General features: G+C 33.9%; 1 protein-coding gene across 1 annotated transcript in view; it reads left to right on the forward strand.

Moving 5' to 3' along the window:
* Nucleotides 1–457: 457 nt before the first annotated feature.
* Nucleotides 458–14,731, forward strand: part of LOC110029879 (phosphatidylserine decarboxylase proenzyme 3-like) — a 127,154-nt gene continuing 112,880 nt past the window's right edge. The window contains exons 1-5 of the mRNA XM_020732364.1: nucleotides 458–755; nucleotides 848–927; nucleotides 8,834–8,858; nucleotides 9,672–9,731; nucleotides 10,123–10,191. Of these exons, the coding sequence (XP_020588023.1) occupies nucleotides 573–755; nucleotides 848–927; nucleotides 8,834–8,858; nucleotides 9,672–9,731; nucleotides 10,123–10,191 (417 nt within the window). The 5' untranslated portion in view covers nucleotides 458–572. The remainder of the gene's footprint in view (nucleotides 756–847; nucleotides 928–8,833; nucleotides 8,859–9,671; nucleotides 9,732–10,122; nucleotides 10,192–14,731) is intronic.

Consider the following 14,731-nt stretch of genomic DNA (forward strand, 5'->3'; position numbering starts at 1 on the left):
TATATATATATGTGTGTGTGTGTGTGTGTAAATATAAAAATGTACATGTGATGTGTAAATATATTGTGTTCTGTTCTATGTATATAAATGCCCCTACAACTTTGAAAGTAATATATTGGCTAGAGTTTGTTTGGAGCACACTATTTCAGCGTTATTTCTTAAACTGCCACAACAATTGCATTAACTACATTCCTCCCGTTTTTAAAAGTTTTTATGCTGGAAATATACTTTTGATGATAAATTTATCCATTAAAGTATGCATTAAAATAAAATTGTAAAGTACGCATTAAAATTAAATTAAAATTGTAAAGTATGCATTAAAATAAAATTGTATGAGAATTAAAAAAAACTATAATATTCCCGGGGGCAATTTGGTCATTAATGGCGCCAAGTTTGGTTGATATTTTGGAGCACGGCGAATGGAAAACGCGCTTCAGTGGACAGCGAATGTTGGTCAGAGAAGCATTTGCGGCAGGTGTACTTCAACGCCCTGCCTCTGAAAACCGTCACACTTTTCCCTCTCAGGGACTGTTTAGCACAAGTAGGATTTAGCTTCTGGGAGTTTTGAGGCAATGGGGAACGAAAGCTCGAGGCTGAGGGGGCAGCGGGAGGACGCTTCGTTGAAGCCGTCGCGCTTTTCCCGGTTCCGCCGGCGCTTCAGGTCTAACGGTCACCGGCCGGTCTCCGATCCGCTTCTCTTGACGAACCTCACCCCCGAGGATTTCGTTGGAGTCGCCCGCATCGAAATCATCAGCGTAAGGACATACGACGGTTCTTTTCTTATTTTCAGTAGGGTTAACGCTCAGCACACGAACGCCGAACCGAAGTTATATCGTTTCAATGACAGGCACAAATGAAGTTTAGGGATCGGTGGATTGCTTGCTTGTCTATTGGCGAGCGGACGTACCGGACGGAAGTTTCCGATCAGTTAAGTTTGGTTTTTAACCTTTCTACGTGTTCTGCGTTTTGGAATTTTCCGTTACCGAAGAATCTCGGGGAAGTTGCTCTCATAATATCAACTTTGTAAAGGTATTGCATGATTTGAGTTTGGAGTATGAATATCCAGGTTCTGGTGATCACTTTTGAGTTTTGATTCCTAAACTTTTGAGAAGCACGTTCTTATCCATAAAAAGACCAACTAAGATTCTTTGGATATGCGTCTTTAATGTGTTGTTTTGGGTAATGTTTTTTGTGTTTGAAGTACTGAAAACTATTTTGTGTCATTATTCAAGTAATTCGCTTAACCTTGGCTCAATTTCTACTCAGTATGTGGGGACTCATGGTTGTAATAATTGATATAGTTGTCGTGGTTGGAGACCTAAGATAAATATCTTAAGATAGAAAGGGGGTGTTAGGCTGCAAGTAGGATTTAGTATATCTGCAAATCATAATTCCCTTATATCCACCCTCCTGCTCTGATTAAAGGAAACATTTGATATAACAAATCCAAAATTTCATAAATCCATGGAACTTCGACATTTTTGCGTTTGACTGGATTTCTTAAATCTTAAGTTAGAAAGAGAGTGCTTGCAAGCAGGATTTAATATTAGTATGATTTAGTAAATCCGTAAATCCTTCCTGCTGCTGAATATAGGAAATTTGAATTTTAAGCTTAATTAAAGGAAACATTAGGGAACTTAAATCCAAAATTTCATAAATATCTTACTGATTTTGTAAATCCGGTGATAAATTTTGTTAATAGGCAGTACTAAAGACCCACAAAAAGTTAAACACATAGTGGATTGAATGTTGTCTATTACTGCATGCTTTTTGTTCAAAAAATCTGTTAAGCAACCTCTCACTTTTGATGGAGACTTGGGAGACAATCTGCCCTTACTTTTATGCAGTGGGCATAATCTCTTTTCCCCCACCATTTATATATATATATATATATATATATATATTTTCACACACACACACACACACACACACACTACAGAGAGACTCTAAATTTTAACAACACACACTTAAACGGAGAGACTCTAAATTTTAACTTATGAGTTACAAGAGCTACAGGTATTATAGTTTTTCTTGGGTAAGGTGAGGACCTTCTAAGGGGAGATGCTTGACTTTACATGTCCATATCATATCAATTATATTATAAAAAACACAATTATATTATAAAAAACAATTATTGATATGAGTAATTGAGTGCCTATGATGGGCTAATTTGGGTCAACTTGAGCTAAGGAAGCTACATATGGCACACACATTGAGGTGAGGAGACAAAGGACATGGAAGACAAGGGAAGATTTACCATTCCCTACCATGGTAAATAGTCATCTTTCATTTTTTTTGGAGGTTAAATAATCGAGGTTCTCTGACGGGCATTAAATGACCATGGTTGCACCATGCAAGTTATATGTGCTTTTGATGGAGATGTGTGGAAAGCTATATGGTCTTTATTATTCATTTCTTGTCGGAAGGAGCTTGAATTGGCTTGAACCATATCTAACCTAGAATTTTAAATTGGGTTAAGCCAATGACCAAGAGGAGCGAGTGGGTGGGGCATTACTATTATTTCCTCTTTGATGATAGGAGACTTATTGTAAGAGTATTAAGGTGCAAGTGTTCTAGTTTTGGAAAAAAAATGATATTTTCTCATTTATCTTCATCATCCCTAGATGCACTTGTTGCTACCTCAAGGCTAGGTCGACATGCTTATGATATCCATTTGGTCCTGGCGTTGATATCCATTAGCCCACGGCTACTCAAGTTTTGGATCTGATCTATAACATCAAGTCAATTGCCTCTTTACCTTAAGATGCATGCCAAGTGCTGGCATAGATTCTAGATGGTGTACAAGGATCAATATGAGAGTTGGAGATATTTGTAGAATAATAAGAAGGATAAAAATGATGTGAATTGAAAAGGATTCAAAGGGGATCAACGACAATTGCTATCTTGGAGGAAATGTAGCAAGGAAGAAGTGGTTGATGGTTTGGGCGGTGATATACAAATGCGGGGAGTTTTACCACCTACTCCCGATTAAGATACATGCTCATTACTTGAAGGAGAAGAATGTTACAACACTCCTAAGAGTAAGAATCGAAAGGAAAAAAAATTGTAATGCATAAAATCAATAAAAGGTGTTCTTATAGGTCTCTCAATGGAATACGAAAACTACGACGATAATAAACCCTAATTCAAATTTAAAATAAAAAAAAAATGGGCCCAAAAGGGTCGGCTTACTTCTGTGTGCGGGAGAAATGTTGTAATAGGATGTTTTGGGCCATTGTTTGACTTCTTGTTTGACTTCTTGTACCATTTGAGAGGATGCGAAAAATGCCTCACATCGCTCTCCCTAGACAGGAATAGACTCACCATCATCACATGGAGCATCTGGATCTTGTAGCATGATGATAAATCGACAATATGGAAGATAGCAAATGTTATAATCTCCCAACAAATCAATTTGATAACTATTGTCATTAATCTTCTTGATAAATTTGAATGAACCGTTAGTTTTAAGCTTGAGCTTTTTAAACAAACTTTCGTTAAATCTTTTATGTTTCAATTTTATCCACATTTTGTCACATTCGTTAAAAATCATAGCTTTCCTAGACTTGTTAGCTTTTGATATTTGATATTCAGCTTCCTAATTTTTATTCTCACCTACTCATGTAAAGAATTAATCGTTTTGACTCTTTGCTTTACATCAGTGTTTAACTAAAAAGCTAGAAGTATATGCACTAACTCTAAAAGTGTGAGGGGATTTTGCCTGCATACATTCTCAAAAGGATTGGCATACGGACTGGCTAGTGAATTGTTGTAGGCAAACTAAAATTGAGGGAAAATCAAGTCCTCTATGATTTTTTTTTTCCACAAAGAATTTAAAGTGATTTTCTAAATTGTGATTTATTATGCCGTTGAATTGAACTAGGACCGTTGAATTGAACTAGGACTTTGTACTCAGTTTACCCCATAAAACCCTCCAGGAATGACTCATAAATATCACATTTATGTTTGAAGTGATTGTCCTGCGAACGCCACGAAGTTGAATTTTCTGCCTGAAATATATATCTATAATATGTGAGACGTCCATCATGTTGTGGTACGGTACAAAGTGTCATTTTAGAGTAGTTTACAACTACTATAACCGAGTCTTATTCCATGCATTGTCAAACATACCTCTCCATATCCTGTAGTATTATAGGCTAATAAAAATTCTCTATCACTAATAAAAGTATTGTCTTTGCCATAATGGCCAGACATATCGCTATTGTGACATTTCTGCAAGATTGACTCTCAGAGTGAGATCTCACAATCTGTTCTGAAAGAACAAGTACTCATCGAATATATGGATTTGCTAACACACCCCATTATGACAACAAAACCAAATCTCTTAAAAATTTTGTCAGTGGAATATATAATTTTCTATACTTTAAAACCAATTACTTCTAAGTACATGAAATGATTAATAGATGATGGTAACTCAGAGCATCAATCACTTTATTTGGACTCCCAGCTTTGCGCTCAAGCACTAAATTAAATGAAGAGAGAAAATCCACCCAAGAGGTATGTTTTCTCTTCAGCCTACGCTGATTATTTAAGAACCTCAATTCCTTCTAAAAAGTATAAAGAGTTAACTCAGTAGCCAACATATAGTGACTTTAATGATTAAGGGCTCTTGTTATAATATATAACTAATTGTAATATATGGAATATTTTCATCTTCAGTGGTTCAATTTCTAATTGAAGAAGACTATAGGGTATTCATCTTGTCCTAGCTCCAATCCTCATATTGGAGACATCACCCTTCATTTTAAATACTCGATTGAAATTTAGAAGCGCTAAAGTAGGGGTCGGGTAATCTGCTACTTCAATGGTTCAAAACTAGCTCATGCCTCATTTGATCGAGATAATTTGTCTAACTTGAACAGCTCTGCAAGGGCGCTGCCATGTAGTTAAAATTTTTGATAAACATCCTATAGAAATAAATCAGTCCATGGAATTGACATACCCAAGAAAATGATTATGAATCGGAATAATTCATGACAACCTTGATTTTAGCTGGATCCATCTCAATGCCAACTGCTGATGTAACATATCCCAAAAATAAATTTTGTATAGTTAAAATGTGTCACTTCTTAAGATAACATTAAAAAACCTCCCTTAAGCGGTCTTCCATAGAATTGCTATGCGCCAATATTATCAAGATATACAATGACGAATTATTCAATGGATGCATGAAAAATTTAGTTCATGTTATGCTAAAGAGCTCGGTGCATTGGATAAGCCAAAAAATATGACTATCCACTTATGCAATCCATACCGAGTCTTAAAAATTTATTTTTCACTCGTTTCATACTCTCTTTTAGATTTGGTGGTAACAACTTTGGAAATTGATTTTGAAAATGATGTTGGCTCCATGCAACTTATCCATTAAAGCATCGAGCTGTGGCATTGGGAACTGATATTTAATTGTGATTTTGTTCACATCCCTGTTATCAATTCTCATGCACCAACAATAATTTTTCTTTATGACAATCAAAACTAGAACTGCAAATGGGCTAATGCTCTCACTATCTAAGCCTTTAGTAATTAGGCTTGCAACATGCTTTATAACTCTTGGTGCTTTATTGGTCTCATCCACTAAACAAATTGGTTTAGGATAATCGATTTTAGGATTAAATCTCTTTCAGCTTGGATCTTTTTGAATGGTGAGAGGGATAAACTATCAGTTGGAACATTCTGAAACTGCTTCAGTAGGGGTTTCATTTTTGATGGTATTGACTACTTGGACTCACAATCTTTTAGGACTTATAGTGCTGGTCTCCTTAGAGCATCTCTCAAGATTTTTAAAAAGGCATACATGGGCACTTTGTTCTTGGATATTTTATGAATACCTTTTATCTCAGACTTCTTTCAAAGTAAAGAGACAATGCACTTTCCATCCTTGGTGAATAAATGTGTGTTCTTATTGCTCTCATGATGTGTGCAACGATTGTGTGTTCTTATTGCTCTCATGATGTGTGCAACGATTATAATGTCAGAGGAGGCTCAATAGGATTTGACAAGCTCCCATAAGCACTACATCACGTCACATATGCTTCTGAAATTTGTCTATAATAGAGAACACTAAACTCTTATCAATAGTGATCTCATCCATTTTCTTTAAAAGTCAGAAAGAATATGGTTGGTGTGCTTTTCTGTGATGAGACTATTTTTCAATCATTGGGCAGACATTACATTCTCACAACTGTCCTTGTCAATTATAAGTTTACACATCTATTCCGTCACGATTCAATTGATACGAAAAATATTTTGACGGGGCTATTATTATTTATTTTTTGGCTTAGTTTGAAGGATCCGTCAAATCACTAACATCTCTCCCTCTTCCTTTTGCAGGGATCTAGTATTTCTTAAAATCCTCAATCTCTCTTATATATTTAGTGTTATTGTCCACTTATTCTATCGCTCCATGCTTAGTGATATATATCATTCTTATGTTTGAAAAATTGGATGTAATGTACTCAAGTTATGATAGTTGAAGTGTTACTGGTTGTTAAGGTCTTGGAAGTGTTGGATCCATCCATACTCCCACTTCTGAGCTGATTTTTTCTCATGTGAGGTTGGTTTGGGTGCTCTAGCAGGTGTTGCTGCTTATTCACAGGGTTGAGCTCTGCTTGCAAGGTTGTGGCAGCCCTAATGTGATGATAATACGTCTCCATTTTCAAATTGAGGGTATGTTTATCAACTAGGAACCAAAATGACTATAGCTATACCGCCTAGCTAATAGATCACTTTAATTCTCCAATGGATCTTGCCACTGTATGCTCACTTGGCTTTATCTACTCACATTTCAACACGTTTTATTCAAATTCTCCTGTATACTCCATGGATTTTTTTTTGTGTAGATTGTGGAGTTTTAAAGACATATACTATCGATAATACGGGGGAATATATTTGTGTTGTATTGTCTTTTTTATTGTAGACTATTTAATGATCTTACTATATTTTTCTCGTTGTAGAAAGTACTTTCTGTTTTTCAACACGAGTGCACTTGTTGAATTTGATGATTGCCAATTTGACTCTATTGTTTGTGGAATATTTTTGTACTCAAAGATTTGTTCCAAATTCTATAGCCATTCAGTGAACATTCAGATTTATGTGATTGTCAAAATTTGATAAGTCGATTTTTACCCTTAAGTCATTATTTCTTTTTAAATAGTTAATGCCAAGTCCCTAAGATATTTGTTCTTCATCTCTATGGATTAGCCATTATGGCTATGAGTGAATTTCAAGGTATCCTCCTTCAAAGTCAGCAAGCCTTTGCTGGAGTTGGAGGATTTCTATATGCATATTCTTTATTGTGAGTTCTTGGACAATTTTTTGTACGTTTATACTTGGTGGCATGTTGTGTCCTTCTCAATTTATGGTTTCAACCAATGGAAGGTTATTATGGTGTTGATTGAATGGGAGAGAGGGCGTATGGTGCTCAATTTTATGATGAGAGTTTGATTTTGGTGGAGGTGTGGGCCGTTTAGGATATAAAGTTTCAACCTACGAGGAGTTCTAGAGTTAGGGTTAGAAAATTGGATTAGATTTTGACTTTGATATCAAATGGCAGAGATGTAGGGTTTTTAGATTGTGTATGAGGATTGAATTAATGGTTGATCATGTTTGCTGATTAAGTACGGGAAAATATGAGAATTGACAGGGAATCATAAAAGGAATTAACGACGGTTGCTTTACTAAGGGAAAAACAACAAGGAGGAAGAGGTCGGCAGCTTGGCCGGCAATATACAGACATTGGAAGGTTTCACCACCTACGCTCAATCATGATAAAAGCTCACCATATGAAGGTGAAGAAGTTTACAACACTCATAAGAGCATAGATTCAAAGGAAACAATCTCTAAATGCATAACATCAAGCAAAAAATGTATTTAAATTGGTCTCCCAACATAATATTTTTATTAGGACAACAAGAAGCCCCAAGTAAAATTCAAAATAAAACAAAATAGGGGCCCATAATGGTCAGATGCCCCTGTGGGCAGGAAAATCTCATAACGGAATGTTCCGTGCCCCAACCCATCCTGCCTGGCCTAACGTGGAAGATGCTCCGCATCAAACCCACACAATGCAATTTGTAGCCACTAAAATTGCATCCTTTCATCAATGTGTGTGTTTATTTATCAAGTTATTTTCTCTACTTGCTCTCTATATATATTTTAGTCTGGATTAGACATGGGAAGTGTGCAACCCTCCTCGAAAGGACCCTTTAGTATTTTTCTTATTTCAAACAACTGTTTTGAGCATTAGAGGGTTTCCCTCAGTTCTATGCTTTGGAAAATATTGTCCTTTTTGAATTTCTTGTTTGAATAGTGCTTTCGAGCTAGAGATGCTCAAAGAAGTACTCTTCTTACCAAGAGGAACATATGAAATGCTACAATGATGGTCGGAACAAACTGTTGCACAAGCCATTCTTCCTTTCATATTAATATGCTTTTAGGCATGCGTGCATGAATTCATTAATATGCAATTTTTAAGTGCTTTTTCATATACATGTGAGCATTTATACATACAATTGTTTATAATTGAGCATCAACATATATTGGTAATAATCATTGCGCTTGGCCCAATAACTCAGGCAGGGAGGTATTAACAGACCTGCATCTATTGTTTGTGTAAATTGAATTTCTGGAATTAGAGAAGCATTCACTTACTAGCTATGATGATTTTTCCATACGTATTCTTCACAAAATAATGTTTCTCAGTGGACTTGTATTCTTGAAATCATGCTATTATCCTCATACTATGTTTGAATTTCTTATCAATGATTTTGAGTAACCTAACTCATTTCCTTAATTGGTCCTGGATATGTTGCAGAACTGATGAACCTGTGTGGAAATCAGTAAGTAGCTTTTGCAACTTTTTTTCTTTTGTTTCCAATTTTGTTCGCATTCTTTTAAACATAAAGGTAAGTGATCATGCGCTCCCTTTTAAAGGAGCGAAGATAAAATGTAAAAAAAAAAATTAAAGCAATATAAAAATGTGCCAAACAATATCTTGCACACCTTTTTCGTTCATTTACACCTCCCTACCATTTATTTATCAACTTGCTCTTCTTTTAATCGATTATGAACTATTTTTTTATCATGAAGCTGTTACAAAAATATTTATGGAGGTTTTCAGGCATAACATGACGGGTGCTGAATTTTGAAGGCATTACCTTAATAAAGCCAATGATCTGTTGGATGCAAATTTAGATGTATTCTTTTTTTTCTCTTCACATGGAAAACTGAAGATTTCTATCTTGGATGGTTTATTTAGTTGAAGTATGCACTCTTGCTTCAGCAATTCTTACTTGGAGAGTAGGATTGCTCTTAATGCGGGCTTTTGGTGTTTTGTTTGTTCCATTAATTAATTACATACAGGCAAAGAACTGAAGAAATGTAAAAAGACATAGGAGGAACTTAATTCTACCCTGTCAATCTTAAGAATAAAGGAATACGAATATCCATGATTTTTTTCCTCAGCAGCAGTGAATGATGCTTTGTATTTCCATGATTTAAAACTGAAGTCTTCATATCTTTCAATTTGAATTTATCTTGGATAGTAGAGAGAATGTTAGCTTATCAACTAATAAGTTCTTTAGGTATTGCTGTTGTAATTGAAGAGGTTACTTTTTTTAACCATTTTAAATTTTCATATTAATATTATGTAGGAAAAGAAAGTTATTTTGGAGAGGGGTGGACCCCATATTGCACGGATATCTGTGTTTGAGGTATGTTACAAACCATTAATGGTGAAATATTCCTACGCTAATGTTTGTTTTTTTCTTCTAAGGAATATATATTCTTTATTTGATGATGTTCAGGGAGTTTTTATTTTTTGATCAACCATTATTGACTGTTGTTTACCGTTATGTTGCCATCTCATTAGCACTTGAAAGGGATGAGGACATAATCTTAACCTTTTTCTTTTTTTGTTATAATGGTTTTTATTTTTTAATTTCTCATGTCTCTCTGTCACAGCCATGAACCTAACCTTGTTGATTTTTTTCTTTGTTTGATGCAGTTTTTAAGCATGTCTTTAATGTCATCATTTCTTAGTTCTCTGATATATTGATGTAGTTCTATGAGTACTATACTTTTGACAATCATTATGTTTTGCAGACCAATAAATTGTCGAGGAACAATCTTGTTGGCTACTGTGAGATTAATCTCTTGGAAGCTCTCAGCTTGGTAAATTTGCTTAGCATTTCCTGACATGTTTTTTTCTTGTTGGTATAACTTGTGGGCTTTTTTAAGCGATTAATCTTGTTGAAGCTTTTAATCTAGTTGTGGTGTGGTGTACTCATATTCTTCATTCTCTTCTTTCAGTTTTTTATTGGTTTTACAAACAAAATTATTGATCTTTAATAAAAATGATCAGTTGATTGACATGTTCATTTCCGTCATCCTATCTAAGCCTTGCATTGAAAAGACTTAGAAGTCTTTATATTACCTTACCTTCTTTGTGCCATTTTGGTTTGAGTGAGGATTCTTAGTTTCTCATCATTCTAAGTTAATTTGCTTATTGGTTAGCTCCTACATTGAGTTGGGATTCACCTAAATTGTTTATTTGTTGGAATTAACCATTTTATGAAGTATGGAAAATTTGTGGATTATACCTTAAAAACTTTCAAGTTGTCATGGAGATTGGGCTTAGTGGTTACAAACTGGATATTGCAGTTTAACTCCCTTTTGAATCATTTACCTTCAAATACCTTAAGGCTAACTCTTTTTACACTTAGTTGACATCTAAGCTTCCTGACTTGGCTCCATGTAAAAATGTTGTGGTGATTTGCAGTTTGTATGCCCGTTGAAACCTGGGAGCTTTTTACTGATATACCATGAGCACGATCGTATTAAAGTTGGCTCTATTTATATATCGTTAGCTGCTCCTAATACTTGCATCATGTTTTTCTCTTCTTGAAATGTGAGTATAGAACATTTTGCTTTTACTGAAGAAGATAAGGACATGAAAATAATTTAGTTTTAGTTAAACTAAATACCTAAACTTTGTGTATTGTATGAATTTATCATGAGTGTTGATTTGTCGCTTGGCTGCTGTTTGTTTATCCAATTCAATATGTTTTGATATTTGGTGCTCATGAGAGTGATAAATATGACTCCATCAGAAGAGGTTAGAAGCCGTTCTCATTGCATCAGTCTAGTGGTTGAGAGTGACTCAGCCTACTCTACTGGACTGTGGCTCTGCTGGCTGAATATTTAGTGGCTTAGTATTGATTACCCTTCCAATGCTGAGCACCACTCAATTCATTGCGCAAATATCAACTAGTTGACTTGGCTACCGCTGAACAACTGATCATAATTCATTCATTGCTTGCTTCTGACGGATGAGTGGACGCTCTAATACTTTACTAAAGGGCTAATTGTAATCAAGTTTTCACATGATTTCAAGGTTTAAAATATGCACAATTGGGTATTGTGGCGTTTTTCATTCATGAGGCGAGATGGAAGGCTCAAATTTTAAAATTGCATAAATTAAAAAAATTATTATATAAACTATAAAATATAAAGTAAGGAGTAACATATTAATTAATATTCTAACTTCTGAACTTATTAAAATATGGGGATATTTATCTACATGCCACACAATTCCCATGTATTCACATATTAGACACCTAAACTTCAATTTTTATGTATAGGCCACCCATACTTATTGCCAAAAGCTAGGGATGGGGTAGCATGTACATAAAAATCGAAGTTTAGGAGTCAGATATGTGAATACATAGGAATTGGGTGGCACGTAGGTGGATCCACTTAAAAAATTCTATAACAATATTCTAACTACATAAAAAAAAAATTTGCATAAAATTAGCAGTAGCATTTTAATATCCTAACATAAAATATTAAATAAAATTTGTTATATAAACATTAAATTATAAAAAGAAGCCAAGATATTAAAATAAAATACTAAAACATCAAAACAAATCAATCAAAATAAGTTAAACATAAGTCTCTCTCTCCAATTGATATTGTACCCCATTTAAATATGAATATGCCAAGTCAATAACATTTAAAATTTAAAATTTAAAAGTTCTTATTACTCTTATCACCCAATTGATTTTTATTAGGATCATTGACACAATGAATTGTTTATCTCGTGCCTTATTTTTATTTGCACCTATATTCTCTCATTGTTCATTATCTTTAATCGTAGTTTTCTACTTTTTAATCAATAATCATTAATAAAAATATTAATTAAAATAATAATCATGTTGATAATTAAAACTCTTAATACAAAAAATTTCTAGATATCTTTTTTATTTATTATTATTTAGTGTATGTGATGTGAGTTTTAATAGACGTGGTGTATCTATATTAATTTTAATTTTGTTAATAAAATTATCGATAAACTAAATAAAATAAGCTTTTATTTAGGCTAGGCGAGCCTAAAGGCGGTACTCAGCTGGGGTGAGATGTATGCAACACTTTGGGATAGCGAGACATATGCCTTGTTTCAATTTTTTTGTATAAAATGTTGATGCGGGTCTCAATGCGTGCCTCATATTGCACAATTTTAAACAAGGACTACTTTACTAATTGAGATGGCTCGATGATATAACTTAAAGACTTTATTCATTGGGAATGCAATTTGTGCATGTTGATGTTGTCTTAATTCTCTTCATATCTTACTTTAAATTTTCCAAGATTATTTTATTGTAAAATTTTTTAAACGTCGACCATCTGATGATCCTATTAGGAGAGTAGATGTTTTAGATTCGACTTGTGTTAAGAAAGACAGAGGTAAACCTAGGAGGTAAACCTAGGAAGACTTGGGCTTATTGTATTAAAAATGATCTTAATTTACTAGAACTAAATGAAAATATGACACTAAATAGGATGTAATGGAGAAAAAGGATTCATGTAGCCGACCCCACGTAGTGGAATTAAGGCTTTTTTGTTGTTGTTGGTGGTGGTGGTGGTGGTTCCTTGGAGAACAGACCATGTTTTCTCTTATTTTGTTTACTTTGCTATCTTCAATTTATTGGAAGGGTTAAAAAGATGAAGTTGGGAATTAATGCAATTTCTCTTAGCAAGATGAAGAGTATGTCTCAAAATAGAAAAAAGAGAAAACTCATAAAATTAAAATAGTTCATAAATATGATGGAAACTAATGATTTATTGGTTTAAGAGTAAAGTGTTAGAATAGTCCCTTTGCTATTTACATGGATAATTTTAATTATAAATTTTATGCGAGTGCAAAATTTGTCTCCATGTTATTTTAATAGGTGGCTGAAATTGTTCCCATGGAGGATTATTTCAGCCCCATCAAAAGAGTTTGGGAACTAATTTACATCTTTTATAAACTTTGGGAGTAAGATGACCCATTCCTTGGAAAGAGTTAGGAGACTATTTTAACACTTTTGTTTTTTATTTAATTTATCATCATAAAGAGATAAATAAAAAATTTCAATATTATTGATAAAAAAAAGGAAATTATGTAATGATAATTAAGATAAGCACTCACTTTAAAATTTTTATCAAACCATGAGGATCAAGATCCGCAGCGACCTCATCATTATTTTCATTATCTTTAGGAGAATTATTATATATTAAATTTTGTCATCTTATTCTGGCTCAATGTTATTGTCGGCCGTTTTATTGTTCAACTTCGTAATTTGAAAAAAAAGTGATGATTTTGTGATTTTAGAAATAATTTAAATATAAATATAACTTTTTTTTTTTAAAGAAGTAACGTTTTTAATTTTTAAAATAAGTGAGACCAAACGAGTCTCACATTTTCAAATAATTTAGATGATTTAATACAATACTACAAGCAATACACTTATCCCGAAGAATAAATATATCACTTTGTAATAGAGATTCAATCATCTAGACTAAACAATTTGTGACATCCGTTTGGTCTGCGAAATATTTTTCATAAAAAGGCCAACAAGTTCCCCTATCTAACACGAGGATTAGATAATGTTTATTTTATCTGGGTTCCTGGTTTCCTATAGAGGCAATCCCCTTATAGTTAATTACATCTTAAATGATCGAAATCACTTAAGAAGACTCTCGATTAAGATCAGGTGATTTTGTTTTCAAGATTTCAAAGTTTAGGTTTTCACGATTGGACATGGAAAAATTAAATGGGAATGACTCAAAATAGGAACAATTATTTAAGGAATCCAAATGGAAGAAAAGTAGGGGACATCACAGATCTAGGAGAAACCCCAGAGATATCCCAACTATCCTATTGTTCGGCTTTATGTCTTTGAAGTGATAATTATTTGATATTTCAATCCTGCAAATTATTTAGGATTTAGGACTTATGTTTGCACAACGCCAGACTATGCAAATAGCCTAAAAGACATGAGGATTTACACCGTACCGAACGGTAACCTCGGAATCCTAAAACGTTAGGACTTATAATTACACAACAAAGTTGTGCAAAAAGCCTAAAGAAATGATCATAGGGGTTGTTATTTAAACTAAGGAAAGTGTATAGAGTTGTGAAAATGTTCATATGATGTGAAGATGTTTCGTTGCTGCAGATCCGCCTGAAAATTATTCCTCGTCGCGCTGCCCACGATGTTTGCTTCAAACTCCTCGTAGTAGCTCCTCCTAATTTAGTTTTAGTTTTGAACATGCTCCTAACCACTAGGTTATCCTAAACTAGGGCATAGTGTATCGGGCATAGTGTATCAGCAGTGTGAAAGAAAAGTAACAATACACTGTATAGTAAAGAGAAAAGACAATATAACATGCT

Source organism: Phalaenopsis equestris, unplaced genomic scaffold (genome assembly GCF_001263595.1).
Source record: "Phalaenopsis equestris unplaced genomic scaffold, ASM126359v1 Scaffold000609, whole genome shotgun sequence".
Lineage (NCBI taxonomy): Eukaryota > Viridiplantae > Streptophyta > Magnoliopsida > Asparagales > Orchidaceae > Phalaenopsis > Phalaenopsis equestris.